A 20,110-nucleotide genomic window follows, 5' to 3' on the forward strand; every position below is an offset into this window, starting at 1 on the left:
ATTATCACAAATTTGCCACAATAATATTTAATTATAACGTGGGTGGCTCAAGCATTTTTTTTATGACAAGGGAAACTCGCAGCCGCTACCCTTTAGGTGCGCACAGGATAAAACCCCCACTCCTATGCAATAAGCTCGCAAACCACATAGGAGAGGTAACCTGAACTAGACAAGTCTGGTGCGACGAGCTCAATCCAGAAGGCAAATTCCTTGTCAAAGGGTTTCGAACTTGAGACCTCCAACATGAAAGTCCCAAGCTTAAACCACTGGGCCATCCCAAAGGGTACTCAAGCATATTAGTAGCCTAAGGCAAAAGTCAAATGGAACCTAAAACTTAAATTGTTGATATCTTTTATATAATTGATTTCTTCTGGTTTTCAATTGATAAAATAATTATTTTTATTTTAAATTATTTTTCATGAGAGATAATATTTCAAATATGTCAAATTTCTTCATTTTTCTTGATATATTTACTTTTTCTACAAATAACATTCAATATTTGTTAAAAGAATAATCCTAACTTACAACCTATTATTATAAAAAATAAGGCCCCTTTAGATTTCAAGACGTAAGTAGCGCATGTCTTTTTCTGAACACTGTCAAGCCGGCCCTGATAACACAAATGACACATACTACAAAATTACAAGTCAACCCTAAAAAGTATTTATTGTTGACGTTCTATGGCACGTCAACTTTAATAATTGAATTATCCTTAATTTATTTGAAAGTCATTTATAACTTTATGACTCTTCCATCCAAAAAAGATAAAATAGTTAATAAAATACTCCCTCCATTTTTTAATTAGCTAACTTTTACCTGATCAATTTCAAGACAAATTTTAAAATATTATTTCAATTTATTCTTTATTTGAATTTTTAATGTGATGACTTCAATAAAATTTGACAATAAACAATAAAATAAAAATAAAAATAAAAAACTACGTTTAATCTATGTCGTAATCTACTTTCTTAAAGAGTAAAACACCTCAAAAATTCAATTAATATGAAATGGAGAGAGTACAAGAAAACATATATTAATAAAGGAAGAAATAAATTATACGTGTTGTTGAAAGCAAATTAACCACTTCCATATATACATGAGCAAAACTTGATCTTATTCCTTTTATATGCTGATAAACTCGGCTAATTTACAATTTGCCCATCAAAACTCCAAGGTAAAGGTCCACTCTAAAGGCAAAAATGGAAGAAAATAAAACCCCCTTTTTTTTTGCTAAATTTTCCAACACCTGCACTGGGCAAGCAGGTGCCAAACTAATAAAAGCTTCATCTTTGGGGAAAAAAATGTAACTTGGCAAAATGTCCAGGGGCAAACCGGTCATTAAGATAGAATTTTGTGTCTTGCTTAGCATGATCAGGTCACCAATCTGTGACATAGCTCAAAGACCGAATCCATTTGATTTCTAAAAAGGATTACTAATCCTTTACTTTTCGAGGAATCCTTCATCTTCAAATTTTTCGACCTTGGTTTAATAGGGGAGGCAAGTCAGAACTCAGAAGGATTGAGAAATAGAGAACCATCTGATCATCAGGGCTGTAGGCACTACTACTAATTCTACAGATATGTAGAAGATGCATACCTTTTACCATCTGGGATGTGTTTCTCCATAGGTTCTCCAATACTCTTGTCCATAGTGCCTACTACTACTTTTACCAAATGGAGAACTGTAAAAGTTAGTTTGTCTTCGTGACCAGTTCGTCCTCTCAAATGGAGAAGAATAAGAATCAGAAGGTCTGCAAGAACCGCTGTTTCTCGCACTTTCCCTTTGAACATCCCTTATTTCTTCTTCTAAATCATGTTTTGCACGCTGCAACACAGAAATAATACCGAGGTTAGTAACTTACCTACACACGAGAAACAATAAACTCTTTCCCAATTTCATTTGTCCCCAACTCTTTCCCGATCCGGGAGTTCCTAAAATGGCCAAGTTTACATACTCATATAATGAGATGGGAGTTTTCCCAAGAATGATGTCCGGAATGTAATCCAAAACTAATCATCTAAAAAATGAGCCATAGCAGTCAAAACTAAAATTGACTTGGCATTTCCATGAATTCGTCATTGGTGCTACCGTGAATACATGTGATACAACTGAATTTACCCACATTTATGCGGTACAGCTTGACTAGACCGCTAAAATAGACAAGCATGCTGTCCATATCACTGGTCATATATGGAGCTGAGCAGCAATTTGATGATGAAAAAGACACCAAAATGTTAGTCGTTGACATGGTAAGTCAATTGACATAAAATAAGTTGACAAGAAAGCTATCACCAAATGTTCACTAGGAAAAGTGGAGTGCTAACTTAACAAGTAGATGACTTGGACCAATGATATCAAGCTTAGGATTGATGGTCCATGAAGCATGTAAAACACACAGCTGGAGCTACTATACGGAAGACACCCCGAACAAGATTTTTACTAGTACATGAAAGCTATTTCTCTCTCCACCAAAACCGTACAGGTTCTAATATCATATGAAAAATTAAGGGGGGGGGGGGGGGGTTTCTTATGAATATGTTAGAGCATCATAAAGTTGGCTTCACGTAGGAGCTTTGGCAATGCAGCAAGTTCCCTTAACAGTTAACGATCCTGTTAAATATTTTACAGAACATTTTCATAGATTCGCTTTTTTTACAACATAAATCATAATCATCAAGAGTATTCTACCGGATGTTAAAGTCTAAATCTGCATGGCATACACATGCAGCTTGCAAAAATTATTAAGATGACAGTGCTGGAGAGGCATATGATCAATTGTTTGAGCAGAAAGGATGAAAATTTAATCATGTATTAGTGTACCTTGTCGGAATTTGAGAGAACTGCATACGCTTCTCCAATCAACTTGAACAGCCTATCAGCATCATTGCGGACAGTATCAGAGATCTCTTTCCACAACCCTCCATCATCCATGGCATCACTCCTTGCCAAAATTTGACCCGCCTACATAAACAATATAATCATTAATGAGTACACCATCAGTATCAACTAATAATTCAACCACTGAACTCTAAAAGGCCTGTGACTTAGACCTTATCAGGATGATGTCTGAGGGCTGCTTTCCTATATGCCTTCTTGATGTCAGATTCTGTATCAGATGACTTGATTCCCCTGAGAAAGAATATAAGGTCACCAATATGTCAAATGCATAAGAATATTTCACAAATTTTCAGCGAGCATAAATTACAAGAGGTATACACTGGCTCTAGCTATACAACACTGGAGTGTCAACTACCAGATGCAAGGTCTTCAGGTCAGAAACATTGACCACGTGAATCTGGTAGATTTCAATGTAGAACAACCAGTTTTTCAACTTCAAAAAGTCAATTTTTAACAGAGGAAATCTCTTCACAGAAACTGAGGTAATACACTAATACTACATTAAATGCAAGAAGTAATGCAAACTTTGTATCAGAGAAGTATGGCACCAACCACATACAGCAGAACATGCATTTTCAGACTAGATACAAACATGCAAGTAGCCAGTAGGTATTTGCTCTATGGTAAAAAGGTCAGTTTCTTATTACATAAAATAGCATCTTTAGGACCATCACAAAAATGTTCGTCACAACTGTTGAATACTTTCTTTAGAATTGTAATGTTTTTACTGCAGTCGTTTTATTAAAATAGACCGAGCCAACTAGCTAGCTCTTTTAATTAGGAGTTAATTCTATTTGAATTTTGAATAAATAGTATTCTTATAGACCTTAGGACTTTGGCAATTTTCAGCAGATCTTTTTGCTTAATTTTACGTTAGGAGCTATTTATTTTATTATAAATTGTATGCATATACAGTGAAAAGAATTTAATCTTTCAACATAAATTCATAAGCTTTCTTTCTTGTTTAATCCTTTACATTTTTATTCCTTTTTTTGAGAAGGTAACAGTTTTATTGACAAGTTAGTACATGGGCAGCACTGAAATCATATTTACAGAAAAATCAAAAAGACATCTGACTCTACTTCTAACAAGATCGTAGAATGTCTAATTGAGTCAGTGTCCTCTAAGTATATTTGTTTACACTAGAAACAAAAAAGTCAACACAATTTAGTTTGATCATCTGTAGATGGCAATTTTTGCTCTCAAAACATCTTGAATTCCTTTCCTTCCATATTGTCCACCAGATACAAGTCGGGACTATCCTCCATCTGTCTTTGTCAGCAGCTCCTACTCCTGCTTCCTCCCAACAATATAGCAAATGAGTTATTTTGTTAGGCATGACCCAACTAATACCCCTAAGGCTAACAAAGATTCTCCACAACTGACTGTAGAAACAGATGGCTAACTGTCTCAACCTGTTCACCACAAAGGTAACATCTGGAACACAAGGAAAATTTCCTCTTCTTGAGGTTCTCTTGTGTCAAAACAACCTCAAGTAAAACAGACAACTTTGAAGGGGATTTTGATCTTTCATATATGTTTCCAAGGCCAAAGTTGTCGTTGTAGATTTCCTTGGTTCAAAAACTTGTATGCAGAGTTCACCTTGAAACTACCTTTGCTATCCAATTTCCACCAAAGTCTATCTTTTTCTTCACTAGTACCTTTAAATTCCTCCAACATTTTGAAGAACTCAATGACTGAATCAATTTCCCAGTCATTGAAGTTCCTCCTGAAATGAATGTCCCAACCTTGTTGTGTCCATGTGTCAGCCACACTCACCTCCGGTTCTACTGCCATCACAGCTAAGTTAGGGAATAAACTCTTTAAGCTATCTGATCTCAACCAATTGTCCTTCCAAAAGAAGTTTTGAGCCTACTTCCAACTTTAACATTTGTGTGCTTCTTTATGAAAGGCCAGAGTACTCTAATTGATCTCCACACGCTAACCCCATATGGGGTCTTGACTTCCTTTGTCATCCACCTATCTTCTTCACCATATTTGATTTTAATAACCTTACTCCAATATGCTTGAGGCTCTTGTGAATATCTCCAAAGCCATTTCAATCTGAGAGCCTTACTCTGTAGCTTGAGATTTGTAATGCCAAGACCCCCTTGTTTTTCCCCCAAAGCAATTTTTTCCATTTGACCATATGAAGGATTGTTGAATTAGTTTCCTTATTCCCTTTCCAGAGAAAATCTCTCCTAAGTCCTAACAAAGTCCAACCTCTATATGATACCATTTGGGACTGGGAAGATGGACATCATGTAGGTGGGAAGAGCATCTAACATTGAGTTTATAAGGGCAACTCTGCCTCCTAAAGATAAATAATGTGACTTCCATCAGGACAACTTCTTTTCACACTTCTCCATCGCCGAGCTCCAAATGTTCATGGAATTTGATTTGGCTCCCAAAGGCATTCCAAGGTAGGTAATAGGTAAAGTTCCTACTTCCCCTCTTAGAATTCTAGACAACTCCTCTTTGTTGGCTCCCAAATACCCCTTGCATGAAAATTTCTGAAAGTACCCATGATGTCCTCTTTCAGCACCTCCCAACATTTAATATAAAATCCCATTGTGAAGCCATCTGGACCAGGTGCTTTGTCCTTGGCACACATCTTCAAACAAGAAAAAACCTCTTGTTCCTCAAAGTTACCTTGTAAAGCTTCCTTCTCTGCTTCAGAGATAGTAGGACAGTTTACCAGGTTGCTAATGGGTCTTCTACCAACATTCTCTGCATACAACTTCTCATGGAAACCAATGATTTCCCCTTTGATCCTCTCTGAATCCATCATGGTTGTGCCCAGAACCACTAATTGATCAATGTGGTTGCTTCTCCTATGTGCATTGGCCAGCTTGTGAAAATACCTGGTGTTTCGGTCCCCCTCTTTTAACCAGAGTGCTCTAGATCTCTGCTCCAAGCTATTTCTTCATTTTTGAGATGTTCTTCATACTCCATCAGAAGAGATGCCTTCACAATAGTTTCCTCTTCTGACAACACTCTATTTTCTTGGACAGCCTCTAACCTGACCAACTCACTTAGAATTTGAGTCTTTTGAGTTCCCAGATTGCCCATGTTAGTCCTGCACCACTCTTTAAGTTTTCCTTTTAGAGCTTTCAATTTGCATGCCAAGATGTGATCAGGTTTTCCTGTGAATTCAAAAGACTCCCACCACCCTTTAATTTTATCCACAAAACCATCTGTGTTTAGCCACCAGTTGTCAAATTTGAAATAGACTTATTCTGCTCCCACTCTCCACATTGCAGGGCCACAGGGTTGTGATCAAATACCAACCTATGCAATAGGGTCTGGTTTATTTTAGTGAAGTTGTCATCCGATTCTTTGGAAAATAAAAATTTGTCAATTCTGGATGCTGCATTTTTACCATCTCCTTTGAACCATGTATACTTCCCCCTTATAATTGTGGGTCTATCAATTCCATATCTTCAATGAAATCATAGAACTCCACCATGGTTGTTGATCTTCTTCTACAGTTTCTTTTTTCTGAAGGAAAACGGGTGACATTAAAGTCACCACAGACAACCCAAGGACCCTCAAACAGACTCCTGACAGCTCCTACTTCTTCCCATACATGTTCTCTTTCTATTATGCAATTTGGAGCATATACTCGTGTTATATGACACTTCAAGTCTTGTAAAGGTGCCTCAAATTTACAGGTTAAGGTATATGATCCCACTTTTAACACTTCCCCTCTCCAAGACCTACTATTCCATATCATCAAAATTCCTCCTCTTGTGCCACTAGCTTGTAGGCAAGCAAACCTCACTTATCTCCCACCCCAAATTTCTTTGATTAAATCTTTAACCTTCTAATTTTGATTCCTGAAGGCAAACTATGTCTGCATTCCAGTTGTGAATCATACTCATAACAAATTTTCTGTTTTCCCTATTGTTCAATCCCCCAACATTCCATGAACAAGTTTTACCTTCATCGCAACAACTTGCGCCTTCCCTCCCCGTGTCTCTCTTCCCTTCATCTTTGAATTTGACATCAAAAGAAGCAAGTCTTTTGAGTTCTTATACCCCTTTATACCTTGGTCTTTTGATGATGCTTCCATTCTCCATCTTTCTTGCCTGTCTGCAGCTGTCTATCTGCATGAGTAGCTCTAATGTCTCTTCTTCATGCCCCTGAAAGTCAATTTCAAACATTTTCCCCAATTTAATTAGATTTTGTCTGACCCATGTCGTAGTCTCCTTATCTTTATGAAGAAATCGTACTTCATTCTGTTGAATTGGCTCAACATCCTCAACCACCCATTCTTCAATTTCTGTATGGCTACATGGAACAATGGAAATGTGATGATCAATTGAAATCTGACCCTTTGCCCTACTTTGTCACTGGCAATTTCTATGTCCATTTCCTCCAGCGATAATTCCTTCTGAATATTAGCGACTGCTGGACTATTTGATAGTTCTTCTGGTGTTGCATCAATCTCATGGGTGCAAGATTGTGAGGTTAGAGGACAGTATCTATTTATTTCCACTAAGTGAGGATCAAAAAGGTTTTCAGATGCTGGTCTTGTTAAGTCATTAAAGATGACTTGGGCTGCTCCATCATGCCCAATTCCCTTATTCAGTTGGCCCATAGATTGTTTTTGAGACTTTAAAATCACCACCTCCTCCTCACATGACTTGTTTAAATCTTTTAAGTGACATCCAGCTGTGTCTGCACCTCCAGTGGCTCCCACATGTTCTGCCTGTCCTACACCAGAGTTTCACTTACACCCTTGTCCTTTCCTAGTACCAAGGACTCCTTTTGTCCAGGGGTCCAAAGGATTTAACAAACCTTTGGATCCTTCACCAGCATTCTCTATCTCCGGTGAGGCTCTAATAAATCGAACCTTCTTTTCCACCCAGATAGGAATGAAAAATTTGATTCCATCTCTTTCTAGCATAACCTCATTTGGGCAATTATCTCGGTTCCCTGAAATTTGAATTCTTGCCCATTTTAAGTGGTTCTTTAAATCTGTCTCTTCTTCTGTTGAGACCCAGCATCCACATAAATTCCCAGTCTCTCTAAATACTTGTTGAGACCATAGTTGCAATGGCACTCCCAAAGCACGAATCCAAGTAGTGGTCGATTTTTGAGTTGCAGGTATACAACCAGTAACTGGGTTCCACCATTAAAGACTGACTTTGGTCTTCTTCCAACTCCATTCCCTCTGAATTATTTGTTCTGCCATATTCCTATTTGGAAATTCAAAAAGAAACATAATCTTTGACATCTCATAAATATTGATCCCAAATATAGCTTTCCACGAAATTGAGGACCACTTCTTGATGTATGATAGTGACGGGATCTCAATTTCTCCTTCTTCGAAAGATGCCACCAGGCAGGCACCTTTTGTACAACCCAGTATCCTTCACTCCAGGAGGTAAACTAATTCTGATGTCGCCTTTGCCAGCTATCACTGTTGAGTCTCGAAGGTTTGACTGCCATTTACTCTCCCCAGCCACCCTAGCATAGGGTAAATCTTCCTTGATGAATCTTGGTTGTTCAGCCAATGACATATGATTGGAGCATTGAAAGAACCATTCTATCTTAAATGCTATCTCTTTCCAACCTGCCTTTACGGCTAACTCAGGGATAATAATGATTGTTCTCTCTAAACCATGAAGTGAAAGGATGATCATATATCTGCCATATTGATTTGACTTTCTTGTGCAGAATTATTCAGATTGATTTTCCCTCGTCTTCCACCTTCTAGACACGGTCTTCTCATCTCTGGATGAGTTTTTGAGGATGTTGCAGATCCATCTCAATATCTTCAGACTCATATTGGACCTTGTCATCATCTTTCGACTGCGCTCCACCCATTGAGACCAAGTGTCTCTGCCTAATGTCCGTCTAGTAATATTAGAAGACTTGAAACCTGCATTGAAGTAAATCTGTCTTCTTCCATCTTGTTACAAAGTCTTAAAAACCCCAAGCTGATATGAAAGGGAATGGGAAGTGGAAACCTACCACAAAATGTGGTAGATTAAGGTCAATGGAAGGTTTCCGATTGAAAGGACGCTAGAAAGAAGCTTCAACCTCCCTCCTAGAAAGTAGGAGAGATGAGGGTTTTGGGAACCACGTTTCTTCTCTTTTTATTCTTTTCCTGCAATTTCTTCTCTTTTAAAACCAACAACTATGTTCCTTCTTTTTTTGATAAAGGTTATCACAACATTCCTTCTTCCGATCACCACCGTATGGGATTGGATTCGTACAATAGTAAAGACGCCACTATTATAATGAATCATGCAAGATTACACTTAAAATTTGGCTAATATTAGACCTGAAAAAGTGCAGAAAATATACGAGACGAAGGAAGAATATTTTAAGAGTTCAAGTATAAGAAACAGGAGATAATATATGTTTCTACGTACAATCAACTGAAACTTCCATTTGGAAGTGCTATGTAATGCAAGGACAGTGAAGAAACAAGGACATTTGTCTTGGAAAAGATAGAATGTTGAATAACAATAAAGAATGGCAAGCCTCATACAGTCGCATTCAATTCATTTATTCTCATTAACAAGTTTTCGGTTGATCAAAATCATATCTATGAAGAAATTCAATGGTAATTGGAATGAGATTTGAACTTACAAAATAAGATAAAGATCCAATGGCGTTGCTCTTTTAGCCTTCTCCTGAATTGTCGAAAGCTGCCGACGAGTTCGCTTTGCTTCTTTGGCACTGCTTCCATTTGACTTATCCAGCGCCTCAGATTGTCGAGTCCTTTCTTGAGATTGAGCTTCCTGAAGGGATATGAGCCTCTCAAGATCATTTACAGCATGCCCATAGTCTCTAATCATCTCATGTAAGGTAGCCCTCCTTGAAACAGCCTGTCAAATTTAGAAGACCGAGCGGATCAGATATAAGTCCACTTCAGACACAAAATAACTAGGATGACCATGACAGCACGGACAACATAATTAATGTTACAATCTCAAGCAGCAGCTCCTATAGCAATCCGCCAATATCAACACCAAATTTGTGGTGTAAATGATAGTAGAGCATCCACAATAAACGACAACTGGGAGGACATAAAATCTTAACTGACACCACAACATCAGCAAATATCACCATGTCTACATTTTACAAGTTATTTTCCACAAAGTGATGGTGCATGTCAACCCAACTGAAAACGTTAAATATCTTGAAGAAATCTTCTGTTGTTTTTGTGTTCTGTTTTCCCGCTGCCGCTGTATATGTTGATCCAGCGTTTAAATAGTGGAGATACAATAAACTGTTTTTATTCTAAGCCATGCGGATGCAGAGGCTGAGTACTTTAGCTGTTTCTTTAAAACATAGATTCATATAATTTTTAGAAAAAAGGTGAAAATAACATGACAAAAATGATATTACGTGACTTAATAAAGATAAGGATTAGGAAATTATTAATAGAGAATAATAATTGTATATATTTTAATTCGCCAGATGGAAATCACAATCTCAGAGTACTTTTCTGAAACTCGCCACAGGATAAATGAGTTAACCCATCTCTCTCATTTTCTACCCTATGAAAAATCCGTAGAAGAAAATCTACATTAAAAGACAATACTCGAATAAAATCTAAAATATAATGCTGTCCTCTTTTCCTACTTCTCCTTAACAGTTGAGAATTTTCAGGAGGAAAAAAGGAGGAAGAGAGAATATGCATTCCAATCCAGGTATGGCCTTTTGAGCTTAATTCTCCAGCACACAAGGAAACAAGCTACGGAGCACCCTTTCAAACAGTCAGCTAATTGTAGCAGTAAAATATTTTCTTTTAAGCATGTTAGGAGTTGGGAAGTATTGTAGAGAGTCGGCTACTCGGCTTACAGTCAACTAGTACTTTTTAGAAATGACTTCTGCAGACTTTGGAAGGGGAGAACAGAGCTGGCTTTTTGGAATACAGAAACCTGACAGCAACTGAAATTTTATGCTCCCATTATTTTCCTTTCAAATTAAAATTGGGGAGGTGATTCAAAAAAATAATTTATTTTATCAGTAAACAAGAGATTTTATAAATAGGATAAAATCAGACACCAAGAAGGTGGCCGGGAAGTACAAGGTTGGGCAGACCCCGAATGCTAAATAACAGAAAAAGGGGATAATCTCTATACAAAAGAACCTACTCAGGAAACAAGATAATGACATCTATTAGTTTGTGTATCTCATAAACATCCTGGAGTTCACACCAAAAAAGCAGGCATACACACACACTTGATATTTCATCTCATGCACAGTGATTGTTCTGCCCTACAAACACCTACAATTCCTTACTCTCCGTAGAACTCAAAACACATATGCTGGAACAGAGAAAGTTGCTGAAGCTAGTATTCATTGTCTAACCCTAATACTTGCTCCTTTGTGAAAGTGATCACTGCTGACTCCAATAAAATGTCTAATAAGGTGAAGACATGGAAACATAGCAAAGGCCTCAAGATCTGCATTGTTACTCTTCCTGCTGCTTACGGCTTAACAGATTGTAAAACCATCCAGATCTATAAAGTTCCCTTTCACAATATACTTACTGACACCTTTTTTAGGTTTCATTTTAAAAAGAAATGGAACTTCAGGTCATTGAAGATAGTTAGAAAGAGAAAACTGAAAGTCTGCTTAGTGCATGTTTGCAAACAAACCTTTGTGTAGTTCTTGTCAAGAGCAATGGCAAGACTGCAATCTGCTATGGCATCAACAATTTGACCAAGAGCTTGGTGAGCAGCAGCTCGATTGCAGAAACAAATAGCTGCAAAAGGGCGCGACTCAACACTGCTGGATATAGCAGCAGTATAATGTTCAATAGCTTCCGTATATTTGCCAGATTTAAATGCCTCATTTCCGGCTTTCTGTTTTAGAGAGAAGAACAATTAACCACTTAGAAAAGCTAGTTGAAGCAGATTCAAACTGAAAAAAAAAAATCACTAACAAGAACCAGTGGAATTCTACAACCGAAAAGACGAGGAAAATAGTCAATAATTTTGGTCAACCCAATACCAGATGATAATGAGATAAATCCTAAAACAATAGGTAAAATACCTTTTGATGCAAAAGTTCACGGATAGTGGCTGCTAGAGAAGATGATGATTCCTGGGTCATGTTTCCAGATCTACAGAAAGGTTGAGCAAATTACTCAATATCATTCCTGAAATCAAGAAGAGGAGGAAGAGAGTTGAACAGCTTCTTGAAAGTTCAGGCTTACCTTTTCTGAACAGAAACCAAATGCTCTTGTTTCTCAATTAAGTCAAGGGCCATCTCAAGCTTTCCAAGATGAAAGTGCGCCCTGGACTTAAGGAGACATCTCCAAAGCATCAAAGAGGAGCTTTTGCTATCAACGTCATTTAAGTTTATGAAGTCAGAAGTGAAGTTCTTTTCAGCAATATCAAGAGAACTTTCGCACAGCTCAATCACTTCATTATACATCTGTAGCTGTAGAATATTACAGTAATGACACACAGAATTCAGAATCAAGTTGCTATAAGTTCAACTGTTTTATAAGCTGCCAAATTTAAAAAGAAAAAGATACTCAAAATTCATAATAGCACTACCACACACCTTGCAAAGAGCCTCTCCTTTCATTTCAAGTAACTTTTCTGAATAGCAGCTGATAGACAAGGTTTCGTTGGTAATTGCAAGTGCATCTTTTGCTGCATCTGGAGTTCTTTGTTGCAAAAGATCGGCACACCGATGCAGATGTTCAGATACTTTCTGCCACCAATAAGTAACCCAATCAGAAGTTCACCAAGATAATATTAATTTTGTAGCACACTCTATGTGGGATAACAATCCCGGAACCAAAACAACAAAATCACACATTTGTCCTTCTCCTAGGATTTTTATCCCAATTATTTTAAGAAATACATGTTTAAAATTGGAAAAAAAAATTTCCCCAATTTATCCAGTTTCACCAAACAGATATTTTATATTATAAATTAACCAACTTATTCTTGTAGTGTCTTGCTTTTGATTTCTATCAGCATCTATTATTTATGGTGTTTCGGTTATTGCACTATTTTGTTTTTGTTATTGTTTCTTTATTAGTTGCTATGGTTTCTTCACTGTTGTTTTTCCTTTTCATACCTACTTTGATTAGTTCAAATCGAGCCGAGGGTTCTCTGGAAACAGCATCTCTACCTCCACAAGGTAGGTAGGGGGGGGGGTAAGGTCTTTATACACTCTACCCTCACCATACCCCACTTGTGGGATTTCACTGGGTATGCAATTTTACATGAACCAACTTGATTTCAAAACAAAACTTTTAATTCATCCCCTCACCATAACCCACTTGTCCTCCATTCCATATTTAGCAGTAATCACAACGGTCCTGAGCATGCCATCTTCATTTGCAAACTTCCATAGCCATTTCATCAAGCTTTGGTTTTGTTTTTTTCGGTTCTTGATGTTCATTCCCCCTGTTCCCTTGCCCACAATTAATTCATCCCACTCAAGTATGTGGTACTTTCTATTATCTTCACTCCCTTGCCATAGGAATTTCCTCCTCAAAGCATCAATGCAGTTGGACACACTAGCAGGCATAGATTATACAAACATCATATAGGAAGGGAGTGCATCAAGTACACTATTAACCAAAGTCAATCTGCCTCCCAGTGACAAGTATTGGCATTTCCAATTGGTAAGTCTCGCAGTTTCAAAAAAAAATTGGTAAGTCTCTTCTCAGTTCTCACACTTCTCCAATACACCATTCCAGATTCCTTTTCATTTGCTATCGGCCCCAGAGGCATGCCTAGATAAGTAGTTGAGAGTTCACCACCCTTTCCAACTAAAATATTAGCTAGGCCTTCAATTGCATTCACTGTGTTGATAGGATAGACAAAACTCTTCCCTCAATTAATATGCAACCCTGATACTACTTCAGATATTACAAATATCGCCCTAAGCATCTTGATTTGTTCATGTACTGCCTCACAAAATACTAAGGTATCATCTGAAAGTACGTCCAAATACCACCACATGCTTCACAACCCCAATAGAACTCATTCTGGAAGGGAGGCATTCCTACAAAAGTGAAATGTTTCACCTGGCTAGTGATAGAGAGGGCTTTTTTGTGCAATTTGACAGGATAAACTAACTACCGCCTAGTCTTGCATTGTAACTTCACCAAGCAAATCTGGGATTTATTCCTTGGCATAAGTCTGAACTGGATAATGCCAGAAAATACATCAGAGTTGTTAAAGAGATGGGTTAGGAGAGGAGGCAGCAAGAGTCAGCGGAGATGGTGAAGGCTAATACCATCATGTTTATGGAGGTCTGTTTGGAAGGAAAGGAATGTTAGATGTTTTGACGATAGATCCAATTCAATACACAAAGTTAAATAGAATTGTTTAGTATTATTACTCTAGCGGTGTAAGCAGTTGTGTATAGAAGATACAGATCAAATTGTAGATTTATAGGAAGCTTGTAATTGACACTTTTTGGTGGTGGCCAGCATGCCCTTAATGTTGAAGAATACAATTAACCAGCCTCAAAAAAAAATTAAAAAAAAAATAAACTCATTATCAATAGCTTCCAATCTTAATAATTAAGCATCTTTTTTTTTTGACGACAAGGGAAACCCGCAGCTGCTACCCTTTTTGGGTGCGCACAGGGTAAAACTCTGCTCCAATGCAATAGCTCACAAACCACATAGGAGAGTTAACCCGCACCGCAGCCGCTACCCTTTTTGGGTGCGCACAAGGTAAAACCCTGCTCCAATGCAATAGCTCACAAACCACATAGGAGAGGTAACCGCACTAGGCAAGCCTGGTGTGACGAGCTCGACCCAGAAGGCAAACCCCTTGCTTTAGCTGGCAAGGGGTTTCGAACTAGGTAATTAAGCATCTTTTTATTGAACACTTAATCCGTATTTAGGCATTCCGAAAGAAAAATTTACGCTAAGCTGATATCATCACAATTCCAAAACAAGTAATTGACAACACCACAAACATACTCCCATTGAATTAAAACCTAGTTTGACTAGAATGTTGATCAAGAAAGAAAAGTTTGACAATAAGAATCAAATTACAGTTAGGGAAGTTTTTCATAGGTGAAAAAGTAGAGTAATTAGATGAGAAGAATTTATGCCAAGATTAAGGCTACATAAACAAGTAGTAGCCTACAACAACATATCCAGTGTAATCCCATAAGAAGTATAGTCAACATCATTTTGAATTATTAAAAAATCGGAAAAATAAGCCATTCAAAGAAATAGGTAAGCACTAGGACTGGTGGGAGCATCAGTTTCACTGGAAAAGCAAAAATTGGTCACCTGTGCTTTTTGCAAGCCTTCAGCTGCTTCAATTGTGATTCTCCTATCCAAGCACAAATTAATTCTTGATTCCAAGCAAATGTTGTAATGCTTAACTGCTTCTTCAACCTCACCAAGAACCAGATAACAACTGGCATGCAAAGATTGTCAAGATATATAAGTTTGTGAACAAACAATTCACTCATGAAGGAAAAGATAACAGTCTTATAAAAGAACACACTGCATTCGGTTCAACAGTCAACAGATTTCTTTCTAAAATAAGGAAATTGAATCAAATGATGATAATACGACACCTAATGATATCACTAACCCTCAATTTCTGTTTTTTTTTTTTCATATAGGATCAAAAGAAATTCCACCAGATTAACTCCATGGCCTTTGTCTGCTCTAATTTCGTGTTGGCGAATATGACCATCTCATATAAAAGCTTAAGTTGCAAGAGTGTACATTTACCTAATTATGTCTTCAACATTTTCTGTTGGTGTCTTTTTTATGATAAGGTAGTTACTATTATCAGTGTTAGATATGGAATATTCATGTTATAAACATCAGATGCCAAATGTAGAACCCTTACTTTGCTGCTCTGAGTTTTACTTTTAGAAAGTGAGGGTCTAAGGCAGCTGCAGATGCACAATCACTGATGGCTTCCCTCATCCTTCTAAGTGACATTCGAGTGGCAGCTCGGTTGCTGTAGCATAACAAAAGAGGCTCCAGGCAAGAGCCTGAAATTTCTGTAGCAGAGACTGATTTGATACCCTTAGTGTATAAATCCTCAGCTTGCAAAAGATTTCCAGCCTTATAGGCTTGATTTCCCCTGATACAGACAAAATCATTGTAAATATGAAGGACAAGTTTATAATGCTTAATGTCAGAATGTGATAGTTCCAGAAAAAGCCAGAACACAACCATAATGATGAAATCATTGCAGCAAAAGTGAAATCCTAAAGCTCAAAGGAAATCTTGACAATCATAGCAATTCACCAAAAGAGTAGCTAAAAGATATTAGCACCTGATCCGCCACTTTTCACAGACTTCACGGTCAGTAAGCCCCAGCATCCCATGGTCTTCGTCTACTTTAGACACATGCATAACTTTATTTCTCATATGAGATGTAACTCCGCTTGGGATGTCTCCTGAAGTTTTGCGACCAAAGGAAGAATGTTGACCTGCATCAGTGGAAAACTCAACTTTTCTGCGATTTACGTTGTTTGAACCACTATCAACTTTCAATTTGTATTTTTTCCTATATTGACGCCTAATGGATGATAACCCATCTTGAGCAGAAGGTGAAGTATAGGAACTAAAATCTCTCCGAGTATCTGAGTCCTTTCCAGAATCAGTTCCAGAAAATTTCTCATTTCCTTCTCCACATTTCTTGTGAGAGTCATTGAAAACAGGAGTGTCTTTGTTAGCAGCCACATCGCCCTTGCTTTCAGTTGCCCTGGTAAAATTATCAGCAGAAGTAGAAGAATTTGTATCCTGATATGGTGAAAAATCCATAGGTGAACAACATCCAGGAGACTGATCATTGTGCGTGGAACTGTTTCCATTAGAAAGATCAGTCTGCCCAGCTACCCTCTGTACCAAGGTTTCTTGCCTCAATGACTTCTTCTTTTTCACTTTTTTGTCCCTCAATCTGCTACTTGTTCCACAACCCAATTTTTCATTCACTCCGGAAAATAAATCAGCAGTAAAAGAAAATAATTTACTTGAATTGGATGCACTAAAATCAGAAAAGGACTTTCCAGGTATAAATGGTGTGCTCGGAAAGCTGAATTCTTCTTTCTTTTCATCTTGATGGCCAGAAGGTGCTTCCGGGGTGTCAACTTTGTGCCGTGAACCAAAAATCTCTGTGGTAAATAATGGGAAGGGCATATTATCCCTCTCCGTGTCACTACTTGGACGATCCTGCGGCAATTCACTCGAGACTACAAACTCACTGTTAAAATTTATTGGCTTATTTTCTTTCCCAGAGATTCCTGCTGAAAAGCTAAATGAATTAATTTGCTCACCCGAAAGACCAAACTTAGAATTTGTATGCACTGTATCTCCAGGCATCCTTTTGTCCTTGCCCCCCTTAAATGAACTAGCAAAATTTTCAACAATTTCAGATGCACAAGCTCTCTTGGCATTTGATTCTCCATCAATTGTATCAGCTTTATCAAAACCAGAGCTACTAACAGGATCTTTTAAATTGACATCCTTGGGCAGATCACAAGAATTAGAAGCACCGTTTTCAGTTGAAACATTTGAAGTACTTTGGTTAAATTCAAACACAAATATATTCTGAATGTTGACACGTGACTTTTCATTCAAACCATTGATCTTCTCAGCACCATTAACCGGTGCTGGCTGGCCAATGTTTAATGAATTCATCTCATCAGAGAGTTTATAAGTGGGGGGTTTTGGGAAGTCAGTGTCTACAATATTTCTACTACTTGAATCAAACTTGAGCTTCCCATCACAACCCGTGTCACTTTTTGGGGCATTCCAACAACCATTGTGGTTTTGAATCTTTTCCCTGCTAAAATTCTCCATGTCTTCAGCAACTTTACCATCTTCATTCACTTTATTCTTCCATTTGAAGCCACAACCAAAAACAAATGTGTCATTCAGTTTTGGACCCTGATACTCTGGTTCCCTGTATGCTGCATCTTTATTACACACTCCCTTTTCTGAGTCAAAGTTAGGTTTACTAGCACCAAATACAAAGTTAGCATTCAATTTATCTGATTGCAATTTACTAGGCTGGCCATTTTTATGAGACTCACTCAAGCAATTCTTGACCCCTTGTGGTTGTCCAACATTGCCACTATACTTCCTCTGTCCAAATTCCATTTTTGACTTCGAATTACCATTGTTCTCACTACATTCAGGCTCCTTATTAGACACATTCAGATAGGACGCTGAGCTGCTCTTATTTGTCCAATCACCGTGCTTGCTCTTCGAGTTAAACTTGAAGCTACTAGTATTACTAGCTCCGAAAACAAAACCTAAATTCCCCAAACATGAATCCAAATCAGAATCATTCTTCCTAGCACCAAAAACAAAACCATCTTTACCATTTTTTCCAATTCTACAGCCTCCCATTCCCTCCACACTCTCAAAAGATTCTCCATTTTTATTGTTCAACATTGCCCCTGAATTCCCAGCCACATCACTCTTATTGGAACCTAAACTGTCCAAATTCGTATTGAAAGTAGAATCACTCTTACCAGCACAAAAACCAAAGCTCACATTGTCACTTCTCCCGAAGCTACCACAATTAGGAAACCCATTTACAGTACCAGTACTACTAACCTTGGGGGTCGGGTCGACCCGATTAAAACTCGATTCATTCGGGTCGATAATTTGAGGACCCGATTGTTTCCTCAGTTTCATCAGCCTTGGCTTCCGCCTTGATCGACCCAGAAAACCTGAACTCGGTTGAGGAACCGACGATGAAATAGAAAACGAGCAATCAAATCCTGCATCAAGCTTACAACTAGTGGAGGAGTTGGAATCAGCGGTAGTTTTCGATGATTGAACAGATGAACTGAATGAAGATCGGAAATCTGTGAAGGCGGCCGTCGACGACATAATCCGATGAGATAACGGATAATCACAAAAAAAATAATCCCAAATTTAGGGATTTAGGGTTTTTAATGAAGAAAAGAGGAATCTTTTTGAGTTGTTTGGGTTTTTGTTAAGAGGAGAGCGGGGTAATTAGGGGGTTTAGGTTGACGTTTGAAATTTTGTTGTGGTTTCGAAGGGTTTTATATCTCGTTAGTCAGGTAGGATCTTTTCTTTATATTATAGGTAGATAGAAATTTAAAAGATTCAACCTGACTAATCATATTTAAGACGTGTATGTCCACGCTCGAAGCATCATATAATGCAATTAAATACATTATTTATTGAAGTTAAAAATTTAAATTTTACATCTATTATTTATAAGATGCGCCTTTTTAGAATATTTGTAAGCTATTTATATTGAAAACTATCATATTAGAGTATATATTCTTATCACTATATATACTAATTCTACTTATATTTTCAAATAGTTATACATTTTATCAACTAATTAAGAGTTTCATATTATATATTGAAGAAAATACACCTATAGGCTATATGGATGTATTTTTATTATCAAATACACTAAAATATAGAAAAAAACAAGTGAGATAGCCACATATCTCTAATATATATATATATATATATATATATACTAGTAAAATTACTCGCATTTTGCGCGGGAATTAAATATTACAAAATTTATAAAATATTATTTAAAACATATTCAACATTATCACTTAAACACTATATTATCTTACATGCACGATTACGTAATAACAAACATTAGTAGTCTAAAGGAAACTGGAAATTATTACATTTTATCATTTATCCTTAATAATATAAGCATAAATTAATAATGTAAAGGAAAATGAAAATTATTACATCTTATTATTTATCCTTAAATAACATAAGAATAAATTAATGATTGTTAAAAGAACATACCATACCAGGATATGTAACATAAGCAATGGTGTTAGTGTGTCATTCAACATGAACAAAATACACAATTGTGAATAAGGAGGAGGAGAAGAAAGACGAAGAGGTTTAAAATTTTCATAGTTTTAGAATGAGAAGGAATCCCTATATTTATAGACAACAACGGGTAGTGTAAAAAAATGTTTATTGTGTTTTATCATAGAAGTAGCAAATTTTCATAATAATTGTTACTCTTCATTAAAATCGCAACTTTTCATAAAAGTCACAACTTTTTATCAAAGTCAAAACTCTTCATTAAAGTCATAACTTTTTATCAAAGTCACAACTTATCACGAAAGGAGAAGGTTAGTTTTGATAATAAAATAAATTAAAAGGGAATCCTAATTTGTGGTAGTACCACATAGGCGGGCTTAAGGTTTTATTATATATATATATATATATATATATATATATATATATATATATATAAA

The 20,110-nt window shown here is 37.0% G+C and overlaps 1 protein-coding gene across 2 annotated transcripts; it reads right to left on the bottom strand.

Moving 5' to 3' along the window:
* Positions 1 to 1,010: 1,010 nt before the first annotated feature.
* On the bottom strand, positions 1,011 to 18,912 carry LOC107018021. 2 transcript variants are annotated; one of them, XM_015218358.2, is made up of 12 exons: positions 16,159 to 18,912; positions 15,724 to 15,963; positions 15,150 to 15,279; positions 12,440 to 12,592; positions 12,087 to 12,313; positions 11,924 to 11,993; positions 11,527 to 11,733; positions 9,506 to 9,744; positions 3,052 to 3,130; positions 2,822 to 2,962; positions 1,598 to 1,825; positions 1,011 to 1,480 (listed from the first exon to the last, which is right to left on the bottom strand). In XM_015218358.2, the coding sequence occupies exons 1-11, from the start codon at positions 18,726 to 18,728 to the stop codon at positions 1,601 to 1,603; spliced, it is 4,281 nt and encodes a 1,426-aa protein (XP_015073844.1). In that variant the 5' UTR covers positions 18,729 to 18,912; the 3' UTR covers positions 1,011 to 1,480; positions 1,598 to 1,600. The 2 variants fall into 2 exon arrangements, with proteins under 2 accessions (XP_015073844.1, XP_015073843.1); XM_015218357.2 differs by having other exon boundaries at positions 1,011 to 1,825; positions 16,159 to 18,911.
* Between the last annotated feature and the right edge of the window lie 1,198 nt (positions 18,913 to 20,110).

This window comes from Solanum pennellii, chromosome 4 (genome assembly GCF_001406875.1).
Source record: "Solanum pennellii chromosome 4, SPENNV200".
Classification (NCBI taxonomy): domain Eukaryota; kingdom Viridiplantae; phylum Streptophyta; class Magnoliopsida; order Solanales; family Solanaceae; genus Solanum; species Solanum pennellii.